At 33.2% G+C, this 19,108-nt stretch overlaps 1 protein-coding gene across 6 annotated transcripts; it reads left to right on the forward strand.

Moving 5' to 3' along the window:
* The first annotated feature begins 13,185 nt into the window (after positions 1-13,185).
* LOC120192304 (NAC domain-containing protein 75-like) lies at positions 13,186-16,955 on the forward strand. Of its 6 annotated transcripts, none has more exons than XM_039195094.1 (6): positions 13,186-13,445; positions 13,540-13,717; positions 13,820-14,403; positions 14,520-14,825; positions 15,282-15,413; positions 16,460-16,955. In XM_039195094.1, the coding sequence occupies exons 1-6, from the start codon at positions 13,323-13,325 to the stop codon at positions 16,547-16,549; spliced, it is 1,413 nt and encodes a 470-aa protein (XP_039051025.1). In that variant the 5' UTR covers positions 13,186-13,322; the 3' UTR covers positions 16,550-16,955. The 6 variants fall into 6 exon arrangements, with proteins under 6 accessions (XP_039051025.1, XP_039051027.1, XP_039051028.1 ...); XM_039195096.1 differs by having other exon boundaries at positions 15,300-15,413; XM_039195097.1 differs by having other exon boundaries at positions 15,306-15,413.
* Positions 16,956-19,108: the final 2,153 nt, after the last annotated feature.

The following is a 19,108-nucleotide window of genomic DNA, read 5'->3' on the forward strand; positions in this document are numbered from 1 at the left end:
TATATATATATATGTGTGTGTGTGTTAAGATTCACTTATACAATGTGAAATTCTTTAGTTTTATACAAATTTAAGATCGTTGGATAAGTGAAAATATATGGATGAGATTAACTACTTGTTTTTTTTCCAATAATAATATTCTCATTTGCTATTGTTAATTTAAACCATCTATTTTCTCTCATCCAACGATCTTAAATTTGTCATCTATTTTCTCTCATCCAACGATCTTAAATTTGTGTAAAACTAAAATAGTTTTATATTGTATAATAGGATCATAACAAAATTATACCAATAATGCAAGCGGAATAATTAATTAGCAAAAATAAGACACCTTCAAATTTATTTTGGGATTTAGGCCATTTGTTACAGTGTTCGTGGAACTTGTCATATGATATGAAATAAAGTTGTATGGATCTTGTTACGCCCTTGTGATGAGTTTTAATTTTTTAATATATTTTATAGAACATGTCAAGCCCACGTAACGAGTTTCATGTGCACTGTAACAAATGGTCTAGATTCCAAAATAATTTTCAATCTCTATTGAAATGCTGATGTTTAGTGAAATACACGCTTATACATTGATCAAGGAAGCTACATAGGTGATGCGTCTACATGCTCTTTATACACTGCTTATCAAGCAGTTACTGCCAACCTGTACAAGCTAACAACCAACAGCCTTTAACAGACTAACTAACAGCTAACAACTAACCACCTGCTAACCGTTGCTAACTCAGCTGACTAACAGCTGACTACACGCATGCATACAACGTATATACTCCCAATATTCCCCCTGCATCTTCATCTATCTCCCTCAATTTTTTTAAAAAAAATCTGTATGTATTATTTCCTCTAACCTTTGCTCACATCACACAACTTGACTTATATTTGGCCTACCTTTTTCGGTTTTTCCCCAACCCTTATTCTTCAAAAAAAGAAGTTAAAACGGATCTATAAAAAATAGTAGAGTTAATTGCAAATAAGCATCCTTAAACTATGCCCAGATGCTATATTTGTCCCCAAATTTTGAAACACTTTAAATTCATCTCCAAACTATTAATACCATTTCAAATACTTCCTTTAATTGGTTTAACAAGTTATGTGAGCATTCAATATCAACTTGGATCCAACGTTAAGCATATTTAATCTTTTTAATCAAAATTTAAACACGTGTACATATTATATGGATCGTTTGGATCTGTAGTGTAAAAGATTGATTATTAGTAAAATTTAACATGCTATTTTTAACACATCAAATCTAAATTGTCCATATAATGATGAGTGATATTCAAAATTTAATACACAAATTTAAATATTCTTATCAATGTCTAAGTTAGATACATTCAAACGATTTGTCAAACTAACAGAATAATGTATTAGAAATGATATTGATAATTTGAAGAATGATTTATGATATTTAAAAATTTAAAAATTAATTTAAAATTTGAGTTATATTTTTGAAACATGCAATTAACTCAAAATAATATTATAGAAATTAAAATAATTATTCGATGCATAAAAAAATAGAAACAACTTTAATTTATCGTCATATATCCTTAATCATTTAATTCATGCTATATTACGATAAAAAATACAAATAACAATCTTAAAAAAATGGACAAAGAAACAATTATTTTATTTTAGTTGTATGTTTACTAGAATGATTCGGTCCTTGACCAGAATGAAATGTTATAAACGTGAAGCCTTAACCTTCATCTGATCTGATCATAAATTGGGCCCACATAATTGTTCACCTTTCTTCCTTACAACAAGGTCTAATTCTGCCAGAAGGTTTAGCAAATCAGATTAGATGATGGTTAAGCCTTGTGTAATTCTTTCAAAAGTTATTTGTACTGTGTTTTCGATATGTAAAACACATGCTTTTTAAAATAAAATTTATATAATATTTTATATATTTTTAATTTTTATCAAACCTTCTTATAATAATAATATTACGTAAAAAATATAAAAATATATATTTTTTAAATGTTTTTGATATGTCTTACATTTATTTTACGAGATATAAAAAGGTATCAATTCAAAAATTGAATTTTAAATAATATTAATTTAAAAATGAATTTATTAGGTAAATATGCGGACCTTCTCCACAAGGTGTAAATAAATAAATAAAAGAAGTGCAAGGCAAGTGAAGAACTAATTATTACGTATTATTGATTTGGATATAAAATAAATGGTAAACTATACAAATGGTCATTCGACTATAGAGTATTATTTTATTGAGTATTTCGACTATTAAAAGTTACAAAATGATCATTCGATTATTCATTATTGTCGTAACCGTCTTTCGGTTGGGCCACAGAATTGGGCTTCGACTTGAAAAATGTGATTGGAGTCGCCACCGATTATTTATTTAAAAAAAATAGGTTAATCGGATACCTTATATCTTACCTGATCTGCGTCTTACCAAAGATATGTCGGATTCGGGAGTCGGTTACGGTCAAGGAAGGATTAGCACCCTTGAACCGCCCTTTCGGTACTACGTAATTTCCAGTTGTTTTTAATTAAGAAAATCGAAAGTTAAAATTTAAAGGTAACATATGATCCAAAATTACTTACCTCCGATCAATTTGAAAGAGTACCCTTAAAAAGTCGAGAAACGCGTTAAAGGAAAAAGGAAATAAGAGTAAATGAAATAAAGAAAATAGAAGGGAAAAAATAAAAAAAAATGATGAAAAACTAAAAGAGGAATAAAAATATATAATTATTAAGTGCAAAATAATAATAATGATAATAAGTAGTAAAATAAAAAAAACGCAATCACACCAAAAGAAAGTAAAAAAAGAAAGTCAAGGTTTGGTGAAGTATAACTGTCGGGAAGGAAAAAGACGATAAGGGGTAGGACCGTAGTTAATAAATGAGTGTGATGTATCCCTATAATATAGTAAGAATGAATAAACAAAAAAAACATTATGATATAATATATATATATATAATAAATATAATAACGAAAAAAATAATTTAATAAAGTAAATATAATAATGTAATATAATATAAATACATGAAAACAAAAAAAATAAAGAAGTATAAAATATAAAAATATAATTAAATGTATATATGCATATGTTTAAAAAAAGTAAAAATAAAAATAAAATACAATAAAAAATATACATATAATGATAATAATAGTAGCAAAAGAGAAAAACATATTTATATACGTTAATAGTAAATAATAATAGTAGCAAAAGAGAAAAATATATTTATATACGTTAATAGTAAAATAATAATAAATATAATAGTTATAAATATATATATATATATATATATATATATATATATATATATATATATATATATATATATATATATATATGATAACTTTAAAAACATTAAAATAATATTAGAATAAAAATAATTAATATATATATATACTTAATAATACGAATTATCAAAAAGAAATAAATAAAAATATGAAAATAATACATAAGGGACCGTTCATCGGCGGCAAACCTCGAAAAAAAATTGATTTTTAAAATCCTTTCCTTCCCTCGTTTTAAATATTCTAGTATTTTTCCAAAATGGCCTCGGGGTTGTGTAGATCTAAAAGAAAAGTTTCGAACGACAACCCCTTTTCCTCGGCCAAAATTATTTTTTTTCAAGCACAAAGACGAATAACAACACATGCAAGTGAAGAAAAGAATGCGAAAGGTAAAAGCTTTCACCTTTTATTGCTCCTGAATTGTTTACAATAGCTTCAAAACAATCTATTTTGCTCGTATTTTTTTCTGGTAATTTCGTATGCCCATCGTGTGTTACAATAGTGAGCTACAATGACTATTTATAGTGCTTGTGGATCCTATCTTTAGGAGTTTAAAACATAGCAAAATTCTATCCTATTTTTAGGAGTTGAATCCTAGCAGAATTCTATCCTATTTTTGAGAGTTTGAATCCTAGTAGGACGAAAAAGGTGTGTTGACAGCTGCCCCTCTTTGCCCATAGTCGTGTAACGGGGATAGGGCAAAGATTGAAAGACACACTTTTCGTTCGGTGGAGTTGAAAATTGACTCTGATGTTTCAATAACTCCCTGTCGAATTGAGTTACGGATGACTCCTCCGTCGTGAAGTCGAGTTCATCTGGAAGCTTCTGAGCACTATATCCTTCGTCGTGAAGTTGGAATCGAACTCAAAGCTTTTGGCGAGTGGCCTTTGAATCGTCTTTCTGGATCAAGATACTTCATCGTGAAGGTGAAACTTGACCTGAAGACTTCAGTGTTGATGCGTTACAGATGACTCATTCATCGTGAAGTTGGGTCAATCTGTTTGTGAAATTGGAATCGTACAGGGCCCCTTCGTCGTGAAGTTGAGCCTGAGAATTGGATATCCTTCGCCATGAAGTTGAAATCCAAATATTGTTCCGAGTCCAATATCCTCCGCTGTGAAGTTGAAATTGGTTCTGGAACCGGGAAATTGTTTGTTGACAGTCAGCCGCCCCTTCGCTGTGAAGTTGAGCTTGTGCTGTCTCGAGTCTAATATCCTTCGCTGTGAAGTTGAAATTGACTCTGAACGAAATCTTGTTGACAATTAGCCGTCACTTCATTGTGAAGTTGAACTTGTGTTGTCTCGAGTCCAATATCCTTCATTGTGAAATTGAAATTGGCTCTGAAATTTGAAAAATGTTTGTTGACAACCAGCTGTCCCTTCATTGTGAAGTTGAACTTGTGTTGTCTCGAGTGGCACGATATCCTCCATCGTGGAGTTGAAATCGCGGATGAAACTGAAAAGTTGTTCATTGACAACCAGCCGTCCCTTCGTTGTGAAGTTGGACTTGTGTTTTCTCGGGTAGCACGATATCCTCCGTCGTGGAGTTGAAATCGGTTCTGGAATTGGGAAGTTGTTCGTTGACAACCAACCGTCCCTTCGTTGTGAAGTTGAACTTGTGTTGTCTCGGGTAGCACGATATCCTCCGTCGTGGAGTTGAAATCGGCTCCGAAATTGGGAAATTATTGTTGGCAACCAGCCGTCCCTTCGTTGTGAAGTTGAACTTGACTCTAGCTAAAACCTGAAAAAGTTATGTATATATGTGATGAGATGTATGCAATGCTCTTAGGTATGCCTAAAATGCATATGCAACATATGTTATTTTTGGGCTCAGGAGAGAAATCTCGATCTCCGGTTGTTTTTCTGGAATCTTGGCTTTGGAATCTTCAAGTTCTGATCCTGGTCTCAAATTCTTCAAATGTTCAAATCTGATGTGCACATTCTATTTTTGATTTGAGAAATGCTATCCCAAATATGTGCCTGAGCTGAGTGTAACGATTCAGATGATGCTTCAAGAGAAATTGTCTCAAAAGAGACAGAACTAGTTTCAAGGGAAACGATCTCAAGATATTTGTTGCTTCAAGGGAAACGGTCTTAAGGGAGACAAATTTTGTTTTAAGAAAAACTGTCTCAAGAGAGACAAAACTTAGTTCCAAAAGAAATTGTCTCACGGGGAGATGAAATTAGTTCCAAGGAAAATATTCAAAGATGATGCTTCAAGAGAAATTGCCTCAAAAGCGACATAATTCGTTTCAAGGGAAATGATTTCAAAGATATCTGTTGTTTCATGAGAAACGAAATTTTGTTTTAAGGGAGATAAATTCAAAGATTTTGTGTTTCAAGAGAAACTGTCTCATGAGAGACAAAATTTGTTTCGAGGGAAACAATCTCAAAGGTTTTGTGTTTCAAGAGAAACTGTCTCAAGGGAGACAAAATTTGTTTCAAGAGAAATTATCTCAAGAGAGACGAAATTCATTTCAAGGGAAATGTTTTCAATGTTTATGTTTCAGGAGAAACTGTCTCAAGGGAGACAAAATTTTGTTTCAAGGGAAACTATCTCAAGAGAGACAAAATTCATTTCAAGGGAAATGTTTCCAATGTTTATGTTTCAAGAGAAACTGTCTCAAGGGAGAAAAAATTTTGTTTCAAGGGAAACTATCTCAAGAGAGACAAAACTCATTTCAAGGAAAATGTTTTCAATGTTTATGTTTCAAGAGAAACTGTCTCAAGGGAGAAAAAATTTTGTTTCAAGGGAAACTGTCTCAAGAGAGACAAAGTTTGTTTCAAGGGAAACTGTCTCAAGAGAGACAATGGTGAGCACGATTCCCTTCGTCGTGAAGTTGAAATCGTGGGTGGCCCCTTCGTCGTGAAGTTAAGCCAGGAATTGGATATCCTTCGTCGTGAAGTTGAAATCCAACTTGAAAATGCGAACTGGATCGGTTTTGAATTATCTCTCGAACTCGTCTGAAGTTGATTCTAAGATCTGTCGATCTTTCAATATGTCAAATTGGTTGAAGTGTAGCTTCTTGCTGCTGAGTTAAGCAACCAACATCAATCTTTAAAGGTGCTTTTGATTCGAGTATCATTCGTCTTGAAGTCGAAACTTGACTCTAAAAGCTGTAAAAATTATGTATGTGGGAAAAAATGATGCTCTAAAATGTATGCATAAGATGCATATAACATGAATTGGTTATTTATCTCTTGAAAAAGGCCTGATAATCGCATTAGGATGTTGAATCCCCAAAGATGCCCAAAAAAATGCTCCAATATTTCATGTTGAATCTTCAAAGATGCCCCAAATGTTCCTCATTTCTTGCTTCAACATTGATTCTGAGCATGAGTTTTGTGTCTAAGAGTTACATGTCATTTACCAAGATCCACTCTAGAGAGACTGTCTTGTTTGAAAAAAATGTTTTTCTTTCTCTTTTAATATCAATTAAAAGAGTTTCAAAAAAGGTTTAATCCCAAGTTTTAAAAATATTGCCCCTTTCACGGTTTTACAATTGAGACAAATCATAAAACTAGAGTTCATTGGATATCAAAGAATTAATTACAATGTTAATCCTTCAATAAATTATAGCTATTTGACAAGTGTCAAGATCAAAGCTATCTTTGAGAGATGGTCAAGTAAGGAAAGGATAAAAAGTCTCAGGTCATTGTGTTTGGTCAAAGGTTTGGCATTTGATGCTCAAAGGATTGATGGGGTAGCTTGCATGCTTCTCTACTGGAAGTGTTCTCTGACTCCCAACCTTCGTTGTCACACTCAGATTGTGTGATGCCTTATCAAGGAATTTGTGTGATCGCTTCAGTTGCACAATTTTTATATTCGAGCCGCCTTTTCAGGTTTTCAACTCGAATCCTCCTTTGGTTTCAAGACGTTATTCGGGATTTACGTCTTGAACCCCCCCTTTGTTATTTTTCTCTACCATACATTAATTACATTATTTTTTTGCAAACAAAGATTAATCCTGATGGGCGGGATGAAATCTGAAGATAGTCTCTTCTATTTAGAAATCCATGTATGATTAGAAGGGACTTTTAAGGCACGTAATGTAGGCCAGGGTTCGTGGTTATGAAAGAAAAGGATAAATAGGCCCAAACAAGTGTTTCAGGGTATTGAACCAAGGATCAATTCATTCTGATGCCATCGATCTTGTCTTGCTCAAAATGTCTCTTTCTCTTGATGCTCTATGATCTTCGAGTGAAGGGATTCAGTGATTCGGGAATGATTGTGCTTGATCAATCTCATTAAAGCTTGATGCACCATTTTTCTTTAGGAAATTTTTGCATGTACTTTTTGTTCCCTTTTTTATTTTTGTTCTTGTTTTTTTTCCTTTTTTGCTTCTTTTCTTTTTTCCTTTTGCCCTTTTTGTTCTGATTGAATCATCGCACTTGGAATTTGGTTCACCTTTCGGTATCTCATCTGAATCAATGTCTTCACTCATGTGAGCAGATTTCTCCACCTTGCCCCCCAGTGTGGAGGGTGATCATTGGTTAGGGTTGAATCAGAAGAAAAAAAATACTATAGGCTCAAAAGGGGACGCAAGGGATATATATTTTCTCCTGTTGTGAAGGGATAAAGAAAGAAAGCCGTTCATCATTTCATACATGTAAGTCTTCACAGAAGAGGTATCCCCAGGGGGATAGATTTTCAGGATTAATTCTATTCACATGAAAACAGTGCAATTAATGCATGATAGAATTATTTCGAATGAATTATTTTTTCTGCTCCTTGCTCCCAACATGTCTCAATGTTCAGGCTCCTGGCGAGATGCCCCAAACTGTATCTTGGAAGAATGCTCATGTTCAAATGAACAACTCAATGCCTTGGGTTTTATTGGTAAAAAAGGTTAATTTTGAGTCTAAAAAGACAGTTGTGTGATCTTATTGACTCAAAGAAAGGTGTGGGTGTATCAAAAAGATAAAGGTAATGTCAAAATTTGGTTTTTTGATAATGACAATGAGTTATTTTGGGTAAAGAATCAAGGTGTTTTATTCTAGGGTTTGAGACAGGGTAAGAAAGGTCTAATCTTGTCATATGTCAAAAATCTATAATTCTTGAAGAATTAAAAGAATCCTCAATTCATTTAATATTCAAAGAACTAAAGATTAAAATTTGTTCAATTGCTCCACCTTAGAAAGTAACATGAATTCAATCGTTTAAAAGATGTGTTCAAACAAAATAATCCTCTAAGTACAAATGGTATATGCCATGCCCCCTTCTTCGGCAAGCGCCTTACAGTTTTCAGAAGAATGTTTGGGAATCCTTATGTGGCAACAACTTCAACATCGTAGCCCTTAGGAGATGGGTACTCTTTTCTCAGATCATCCTGGCAGGCTTAGTCCTACAATCAGCTGATCCAGCTCCCCCTGTACTGATTTCAGTTTTTCTTTAATTGTTAAAATCTGGCTTCCATGTGGTGTAATGTGTTAAGACCACTTCATCGAATCCTCCGTGATTTAATTTCATGTTTATGGAAATGCTTAAAAATGTAGATGAAGATGCAAAAATGCAAGAATGCAAGAATGCATGAAATGTTCGAGGCATTGATCCAAGAAATGTGACTGTTATTATGAATAATCCTTATTGGGGACAAAAATGTTTTATCTTTTAAGAGAAAAAAATATCCTGACAGCTTCTGACATGTTGACTAGTCTTCTGCTTTCGTCTTTCACCGGTTGAATAACCTGTCGAACCGCTCCGGCCTCTCTGGATGAACCGTGAAAATGTTGAGTTGTTTTTTGTACTGGTCCAAGAAGTCTCGAATGATCTCATCTCGAGCATTTACTTTTGTTGAGCCTGTTCCCAACGAATTCGTCATTGGAGCCCTTAATTGATAGGAACTATGTGAAGTTCATTAATCTGTTTCTTGAATTCGCCGGCAATGGTCTCCAATTTCAGCTATCATTTTACCATAGTTGTGTTCAAAGGGACTTCCGAGATACATAACCTTCATCTTGCCCCTGCAACCTCTGCCAGTCAGTTCTTCAAAGATAAGCTTTCATTGTGCTTGATGTAGACCCGGTTCATTTTGGGTCTTTTATAATACAGCAGAGTGATATACTCTTCAATTGTGGGCACCACGTCTTCTGGATTGAATGTGACACATAGTCGCCTTGTAGACTATCCTCTGTATTTTCATCTCTTGTATTACAACACCTTTGTCCATGGATTCAGATTATTCGAGTTTTAACAAACATGTTTTAGTGGATCAATAACCTCTTTTTAATGATGCAAATGATGAAAATAAAATAAAGATGAAAAGAGTTAGTGAGGTGAAAAATAATCAAAAACGATCATAAAAATGAAAGTCCTACCCCACATGATATCTACCCCACATGCTTATTATTCCTACCCGGACATGATCTCTATCCCGCATGCTAATTTCAAACAAATCCTAACCGCATATTTGTCTAGTTCGCATGCTTTGAACAGAAAGTAAAGCATGAAATAAAACAGCCTAGGGTTTGAAGTGAGGTTTTGGGGTGGGCTCTAATTCTCCATAGTCTCCCGGTTTAGGTTCTAAAAAAACGGTACCCGAGTTCTCCTTGCTGGTGCCCCTTTGGGCTTGCCAGACCTTTAGTCCTAAACCCATCACAGGTTTGTGTGGACTAAGTTAAACTCGAGAGGACACATTCCCTTATGTCTATGCGGAGAATAAATTCACACGAAGACATAAGGTATATGAATCCCGAAGGCTACTTGCTAGGCATATGCGGTGAATAAATTCACACGAATGCGTCGCTTTCACCCTCACTTAAATAGGGTTCGGGGCTCGGATTTAGAGCCTTTAGATGAAAAAAGTTCGGGAAGCTGAAATCATTAGAAAACGGTCAGTTCAACTATTTACTCGAAAAAATATAATCAAATGTAAGTAATAAGGATCAAAATGTTACCTTAAAATTTAAACTTACCTTTTTCATTAAAAGACAACTGGAAATTACCTTAGCCTGACTCACTTACCTGTATCCCCAGCGGAGTCGCCAAGCTGTCGTAACCGTCTTTCGGTTGGGCCACGGAATTGGGCTTCGACTTGAAAAATGTGATTGGAGTCGCCACCGATTATTTATTTAAAAAAAAAATAGGTTAATCGGATACCTTATATCTTACCTGATCTGCGTCTTACCAAAGATATGTCGGATTCGGGAGTCGGTTACGGTCAAGGAAGGATTAGCACCCTTGAACCGCCCTTTCGGTACTACGTAATTTCCAGTTGTTTTTAATTAAGAAAATCGAAAGTTAAAATTTAAAGGTAACATATGATCCAAAATTACTTACCTCCGATCAATTTGAAAGAGTACCCTTAAAAAGTCGAGAAACGCGTTAAAGGAAAAAGGAAATAAGAGTAAATGAAATAAAGAAAATAGAAGGGAAAAAATAAAAAAAATGATGAAAAACTAAAAGAGGAATAAAAATATATATAATTATTAAGTGAAAAATAATAATAATGATAATAAGTAGTAAAATAAAAAAAAACGCAATCACACCAAAAGAAAGTAAAAAAAGAAAGTCAAGGTTTGGTGAAGTATAACTGTCGGGAAGGAAAAAGACGATAAGGGGTAGGACCGTAGTTAATAAATGAGTGTGATGTATCCCTATAATATAGTAAGAATGAATAAACAAAAAAAACATTATGATATAATATATATATATATATATATATATATATATATATATATATATATATATATAATAAATATAATAAAAAAAATAATAATTTAATAAAGTAAAATAATAATAATGTAATATAATATAAATACATGAAAACAAAAAAATAAATAAGTATAAAATATAAAAATATAATTAAATGTATATATGCATATGTTTAAAAAAAAGTAAAAATAAAAAATAAAATAAAATAAAAATATACATATAATGATAATAATAGTAGTAAAAGAGAAAACATATTTATATACGTTAATAGTAAATAATAATAGTAGCAAAAGAGAAAAATATATTTATATACGTTAATAGTAAAATAATAATAAATATAATAGTTATATATATATATATATATATATATATATATATATATATATATATATATATATATATATATATATATATATGATAACTTTAAAAAACATTAAAATAATATTAGAATAAAAATAATTAATATATATATATACTTAATAATACGAATTATCAAAAAGAAATAAATAAAAATATGAAAATAATACATAAGGGACCGTTCATCGGCGGCAAACCTCGAAAAAAAAATTAATTTTTAAAATCATTTCCTTCCCTCGTTTTAAATATTCTAGTATTTTTCCAAAACGGCCTCGGGGTTGTGTAGATCTAAAAGAAAAGTTTCGAACGACAACCCCTTTTCCTCGGCCAAATTTTTTTTTTCAAGCACAAAGACGAATAACAACACATGCAAGTGAAGAAAAGAATGCGAAAGGTAAAAGCTTTCACCTTTTATTGCTCCTGAATTGTTTACAATAGCTTCAAAACAATCTATTTGCTCGTATTTTTTTTTCTGGTAATTTCGTATGCCCATCGTGTGTTACAATAGTGAGCTACAATGACTATTTATAGTGCTTGTGGATCCTATCTTTAGGAGTTTAAAACATAGCAAAATTCTATCCTATTTTTAGGAGTTGAATCCTAGCAGAATTCTATCCTATTTTTGAGAGTTTGAATCCTAGTAGGACGAAAAAGGTGTGTTGACAATTATGTTCCAAACTCGTCATTTTTCGTTAAAAAATTGACGGCGGTCTTAACTGAATGTTAACATGCTATCTTAGATAGTCGTTTAAGATTATGAGATCATATATTATCATATCTCAGTTAATATTGTTAAAGTTCAGCTCAGGTTGCCATTAATTATTTTAACAAAAAATGATAAATTTGAAATATAATGAATAATTAAGTGATCATTTTATAACTTTTAATAGTCGATGACTCAACAAATTAACTTTTTATAATTAAAATATCATTTTATAATTTTTTAATAATTGAGAGACTAAATAAAATAATATTATTAATCGTAGTAGCATTTTGTATACCTCATCCTAAAATAAAATATGTATTTGGTTTCATGTTCTAGGGTGTGCTGGTGGTGGTCCATCAAGTACACACTGTTCTTTGCCTTGTATATCAAGCAACTCCGTAATTCACCCCTCTCTCTCTGTGTGCAATCCATTAATAGCGAAAAGAATAATCATCACCACTCCAACACAAAACCCATGTGAGTTCTCTTTGTCATCCTTGTTTTTCTCTTTTTACTAAAACCCTTTTCTCATCATATGCTCTCTCTCTAATCTGTGAATTAATTACCTATATATCTCAAAGATAAACTACTAATTTTCCCCGTATATATATACATATCGTCTTCCTTACTCAAAGCTTTTTTCAATGCCACGTCTATCATCATATGGCTTAGCCAATGAATTCGTAGATTATTACTCAATACTATATATAAATAAGCTTTGTTTTGTATATTTAAGTATGTAAAAGGGTATATATATATATATATATATTTTTTTTTTAAGTATTGCCATGCTTTTGAATGAATGCAAGTAACAGCTATGGAGACAGTTTCCTTCTTTTTCTTGCTTTACTAGTCAAGAGCTTAAAGAAACAAAGGTGATTGTGTGAGAATCCTTGAGCTTTAGAGCAAGCGACCTGGTTTTTTTTTTTTGGTTTCTCTCTCTTAAACCGCCATGAGCTCACTTGATTCAGCAAAAGTGGGTTAAAGGGGTTGGATTGAGGAAGGGACAACTTTTCCCTTCTTTTTTGCTTCAGTTAAAGTGAGGGAATTCTGGTGTTTTTCCCAAGTGGTTAAAGCATCAGGCTTTTTATATCTCTCTATATCCCACTGTGTCACGGTTTCCTTTCTCTCTCTCTTCCTTGAGGGAAAGTGAAGGAAGATTTCTCCTCTTAAACCATACTTCTCATCTGGGTTTTGCTTAGATCCCTAGTTTTTTGATTTGGTTTGGTGTTTTCAATCTGTTTGCTGTGTTCCATAGAGAAGAAGCTAACCGGGACATGGGTATTTTTGCCGTGGAATAAAGTCGGTTATTTCGCACAAGATTGAAGCAATATGAACAAGAGTAACTTGGGGTCCGTCAGCAGCTCCGATCTCATCGATGCAAAGCTCGAAGAGCATCAGCTGTGCGGATCCAAGCAGTGCCCTGGTTGCGGTCACAAGCTTGAAGGAAAACCGGTAATGATTCAAATTCTTTTTGCATCAAAGCCTTTTTTTTTTCTTTTTGATCTTGAAGGAAACTTGTTTTAATAGAAATCATGAAAATTTGCAGGACTGGTTAGGTTTACCAGCCGGAGTTAAATTTGATCCCACAGACCAAGAACTGATAGAACACCTTGAAGCTAAAGTTGAAGCTAAAGACATGAAATCTCACCCTTTGATCGATGAATTCATCCCCACCATTGAAGGAGAAGATGGCATTTGTTATACCCATCCTGAGAAACTCCCAGGTAGCTCAGAATATATATATATATAATATGCATTGTTTGATTATAGTTTGTTGCACCTAAGTGAGCCTAACTTTGATTTCTTTTGGATTTGATTTCTTGTAGGAGTAACCACAGATGGGTTGAGCAGACATTTCTTCCATAGACCGTCAAAGGCCTACACCACCGGGACACGAAAACGTAGGAAAATCCAAACCGAATGCGACTTACAAGGCGGAGAAACGAGGTGGCATAAGACCGGAAAGACGAGGCCGGTGATGGTGAACGGCAAGCAGAAAGGGTGCAAGAAGATCCTTGTCCTCTACACGAATTTTGGCAAGAATCGGAAACCGGAGAAGACAAATTGGGTGATGCATCAGTACCATCTCGGTCAACACGAGGAAGAGAAGGAAGGAGAGCTCGTGGTGTCCAAGATCTTCTATCAGACTCAACCGAGGCTGTGCAACTGGTCGGATCGAACAACGACGACGACCGTAGAAGCAACCGATGTCATTGCCAATGATCCGAATAGCCGACGAGATAGTGGTAGTGGGAGGAGTTCTTCTTCGAAGGACGTAATCCCTCTTAGAGATGAAGTCACCGGAGTTGCAGCAGCTTTATCGAGTTATGCTGCCGGTGCTGCCATGGATATCCAACAGTTAAAATCCGATCATTTCAGTTTCACTCCATTCAGAAAAAGCTTCGACGAGGTACCTTTTTGCTTCATGCAATTTATCCATCAACTTGACAAACTATCTAGGGTTGCTTTTTATTTTCTTTCTTCTTAGTCAATTACTTACATTTCTTTTTGAGGTTTCTATTGCAGGTGGGGATCGGAGAAGCTTCGGCCTCCAGGGAAGCTCCGGTTCAAGGAACTTGCGAAGAGATACCTGAGCATCTCCGGCCGCATCATATAGCTCACGATCATCATCAGCAACATCACCACCACCAACAACAACAGCAACAACAACACACGCATCATCAGATGGCTACGACGGCCTTCCAGATTAGCAGGCCATCGCATCCTATCTCCACCATTATCTCTCCACCTCCCCTCCACCACACCTCTATCATTCTCGACGACGATTCCTTCAATGTCTCCAGGATAATGCTTCAAAACGAAAGCTTCCAGGTAATACACATATATAATCATCATCATCATTATATATCAAATTAATTAACCTCCATCCCAGCAATAGATTAAACGAGTTCACATTGTGTGCGAACAAGATATTTCATGCATAATTCACTGTACTTATAACTTTCTCTAGAAGTCGCAAATCTGAGTGGTACTCTGCTTTTTTTAATAAAAAAAAACAGTTTTCTGATATATATAATCTCTATGTACTCAGCAGGAACAAAATGACACAGTGTTTTACACATGCATGCCACATTTAGATATTAAGTACAGTACTTATTTAGCTGAAGCTTTTGTTTTTCCACCTTTGTGTATTTTATTTCAAGTTTTTAATTATATATGAATATATAGGATATATGCATGCAGAAACTGAAACTCTGGGATTTTTACTTTTTTAATCTTTATCGTTCATTATATATATTTGTTCAATGAACAAAAATACAGCAACAGCATCAACAACAGCAGCAGCAGCAGCAGCAACAGCAGCAGCAGCAGGAGCAACATTACAGACTGGGAGGAAGGTCTGCATCAGGTTTGGAGGAACTAATACTGGGTTGCACTTCATCTTCAGATATAAAAGAAGTGAGTATGAACTTTTTGACTCTGAAATCCGTGACCTTTGTTCTTGTCATATAATACCAACTAAGCAGTGGAAGAAAGAATTAAAGAAAAAGTAAGGGAAGCATATATAAAATCAGTGGATTAAAAGAAGTGAATATATACATATACATATACATATATATTGAAATAAAGAGAGAAGCCAGAGTTCTTTTCTCTTTCTCGTTATCTCTTTTTCTCTTTCTTTTTTTTCTTCTCCTTCATCAGAGTTTTAGCATGGCATTCAGCATCCTGTAAAGAGATGCACGTAACTATCATACTACAATAATATGCTGTCCAAGAGAATGCAGAGCTTTATCTTCTCACAGATTAATGGTTTAATTTATGATTTAGCCCTTGAATTTATTCCATTTTCTCATTTTGGTATCTAAACATTTTAGACTCACTTTGGTACTTAAATTATCATTCTGTTTAATTACCAAAATGAAAAAAATTAAGTCGAATTAGAAGTCGAATCACTCTCAAACCAATATGTTAGGCAATTGTGATGTGTTTTTTTAGTAAACATGTTATTTATAAATCAAACATATCAAAATGTGAAAGCATGAAGCCATCAAATGAAATAAAATCCTGAAAACATATAGAATCTTCTTTTATATTTCTCTTTAGGACGAAAACAAAAAAGAAAAAGCAGTTGGAAAACTAAAGCCTACACTACTCTCCTCTACACATCCTTTGGTTTTTCATTTGAATACATGTTGCTTTACAAGTGCTGTAAGTTCTGGTTGGGTTTCAAAAAGCAAAGAAAGCAGCTAGTCAGTGGATAACATTCTTTTGGTTGGATTTCATGGGAAAGGAAATTTAAAGTGAGAATGATAGCAACATGCATGAAAAACCCTATTATCATATGTGTTGCCTGAGATATAGATATACCAGCAAACAGTTTGATTGTTGTAATTGGGGAGAAGACAAGAAAAGGCAGCTTCTTCATTTTGTTGTGTTTAGGTTAAAACCTTAATCATAAGTTGTTGTTTTTCATTACTTAAACATGGGTTTTTTTTTGGGAACAGGAATCATCCATTACAAACCCACAAGAAGCTGAATGGTTGAAGTACTCTTCATTCTGGCCTGAACCTGACAACCAGGATCATCATGGGTAGAAGCAAAAAAAAAAGACAAAACAAAGGAAATTCCTTACAGACATCATCATTATTAGTACTTGAAGCATACTGGTCAAGTTCTTTTCAAGGAGAAAGGCCAAAGAAAAAAACCCATCTATTACTATAGTTTTTCTCTCTCTTTTTTTATTCTTTTTTTCTTCTTCTAATGGGGGAGGACCAGAGGGACCTGGTTTACATGTCTTTCAAAGTCTCGAATGAACTAACTGCAAAACAGTCCATGTTGGAAAGAGAGAAAGAACAAAAGGAAAAAGAAGAAGAAAGTAAAGAAAAGAAAGCAAGAGGTGGAAAAAGGCTGGTCTCTACTGACAAATAGGAGTGCCAAAAGCAAAAAAAAAAAAAAAAAAAAATCCCCTTCCCTGCATGAAAATCAACACAATTATGATGACACAATATCATCTTTATATGCCAATTCTTATTATTTTATTGTTTCAAGACTCTTTGTATAATTTCTTTCCCTGTCTTCTTTTTTTTTAACAACAAAAATACCAAAGAGTTGGTGCAAATTTGCAACACATACCAGTTTCTTTGTTTTGTTGTTGTTACTTTTTCCATTAAAATGTATGTAGAAATGAAAATATTGGCTTCATAACTGTTTATTTCATAGGTCTGCCATATATGTTACTTGAATATAGGTGTAAATGTAGAGCACATGTATTATTAGATTTGCTTCAAGTTTATATATATATATATATATATTGTAAGATCCATGAAAGTTATATCTATATATTCAAATATCAGACATAAATACTTCATGAAAAATAAAAAGTTCAACATCATAGAATGCAAAATTCCCTAAAGGAGAGGAGAATTAGTCCTTAATAATGAGGAATTGTAGATAATGATAATGACAAGTTTCCATCATATATATATATATATATATTCCATAGTCAAATCCCTTCTTTGAAGTAAAATGATCAGTTCCCCCATTGCTTTGTCCCTACAATATAATCACCCAAGGGGACAACACTGCAACTACACCATTATTTATGCTCTCATCAAATCAATACCAAAAGAAAATAAAGAAAGAAAACTACTATTGCTAATGATCACGAAGAAAGTTGGTGCAATTGCCTTTAGTGACAAACGATGGAGAAATGTTATGGGGAGAGAGCTCTGAAATCAGAGCTCCTTCCCTTTGGAGCCATTGTATTGGTACTGATGTTTGCCTAATGAAAAAAGTAAATGTACTTTACCTGGTTTTGGGGTTTAAAGGTGAAAAACATTGGGATTTTTGCCCTTGTTAACAATGGCAATTTACCCTTCAAAAGCAGACATCGGTGACATCAATCTGAGGTGACAAATGGGAGTTGCTACCATGAAGTTTACTTGCATGTTTTCTTTATTATCCATTGTTTTTTTTATTGGGTAAGTGCTTGTCATACTCGTAATAAAGGAGTTAACTTGTTTGATTCTTTTGATTTTAGAGAGATAGGAGAGAAGAGAATGTGGGGTTTCATTAATCTTATTTTCTCTCTTATTGGAATCTTCGAATCTTTCAATAGTACACAGCCTGCATAAATCACATTCTAAGGTACCAGTCTTTCTTTGTTCTTTTCCTACTCGGGAAACTTCTTTACTTCTTTTATATCTAATCCTAGATTCCCACTGAATATTGTACTACTATTGTATACGTAATAAGTATAATCAAACACCTATTGAATCTAGTATAAAACATTTTAATTAAAACTTTTAATTAAAACTAATATAAAACATGCATTAAATTTAATTACATATCAAAAAGTATCGTTCAAATGTTTTTTAGATCATTTTTACTCAATATATTACATGCCAACTAAATATATCAAAAAGTAGACATGTATGTCATACTGTTACTGACGAGGCGACCCTTTTTTGCTTCGATGTCCAAAAATCTCCTTACTCCGCTGGTAGTAAAACCTACGCGTGAAATTAACACATGCTAAGAAATTTTTTAGTGAGTCATAAACAATCATAAGTAAAATTCTAAACACAATTTATATTATTACAATTCACATTTCCAGGGATTCTCTCAATTCATTAAACACTCTATGGTTTACTAATACCGTCATTCCTCAACCATTACTATAATCTATGTGGTTTGCATACCCATTACCAATACAAAAATCCACCTCCTTATTATGAATTTCTTATGTTTATACATATAGTTTCCATACGAAAATTCATACACTTAGTATGAATTTCTTAACTTTTTGCACACCAAGTGCCATTTGGTAATCACCATACATATCCCAATCAATTATACTTTTATGACTATCGTACACATAAGTACATATTAAATTCACTCACTTGGCTTGCCTCGCTTTGGTATTCAAACGTAAAGTTGATCACACCATAACTTGACCTTTGCCTTTTGCTTTGCTTGATTCGGGAACTTGATTTCGATCTATTCAATATCCATTAAATACATGTACAATATGAATTGTTAGTATATTTCCTAACAATTACACTTAACATTACTCAAGAGTAACTATTATTAACTTTTCTATAACAATATCAACCTATCTCACAATTTCTAATTCTTTAGTATCGATACCCTTA

This window comes from Hibiscus syriacus, unplaced genomic scaffold (genome assembly GCF_006381635.1).
Source record: "Hibiscus syriacus cultivar Baekdansim isolate YM2019G1 unplaced genomic scaffold, ASM638163v2 tig00116974_pilon, whole genome shotgun sequence".
In the NCBI taxonomy this organism is placed as follows: Eukaryota; Viridiplantae; Streptophyta; class Magnoliopsida; order Malvales; family Malvaceae; genus Hibiscus; species Hibiscus syriacus.

Bases quoted from the DNA above. Each gene is read 5' to 3' on its own strand.
- LOC120192304 (XM_039195092.1), top strand. From the start codon at position 13,323: ATGAACAAGAGTAACTTGGGGTCCGTCAGCAGCTCCGATCTCATCGAT. The intron at 13,446-13,539 runs GTAATGATTCAA...GAAAATTTGCAG, and splicing joins ACAAGCTTGAAGGAAAACCG to GACTGGTTAGGTTTACCAGC. The intron at 14,404-14,519 runs GTACCTTTTTGC...TTTCTATTGCAG, and splicing joins TCAGAAAAAGCTTCGACGAG to GTGGGGATCGGAGAAGCTTC.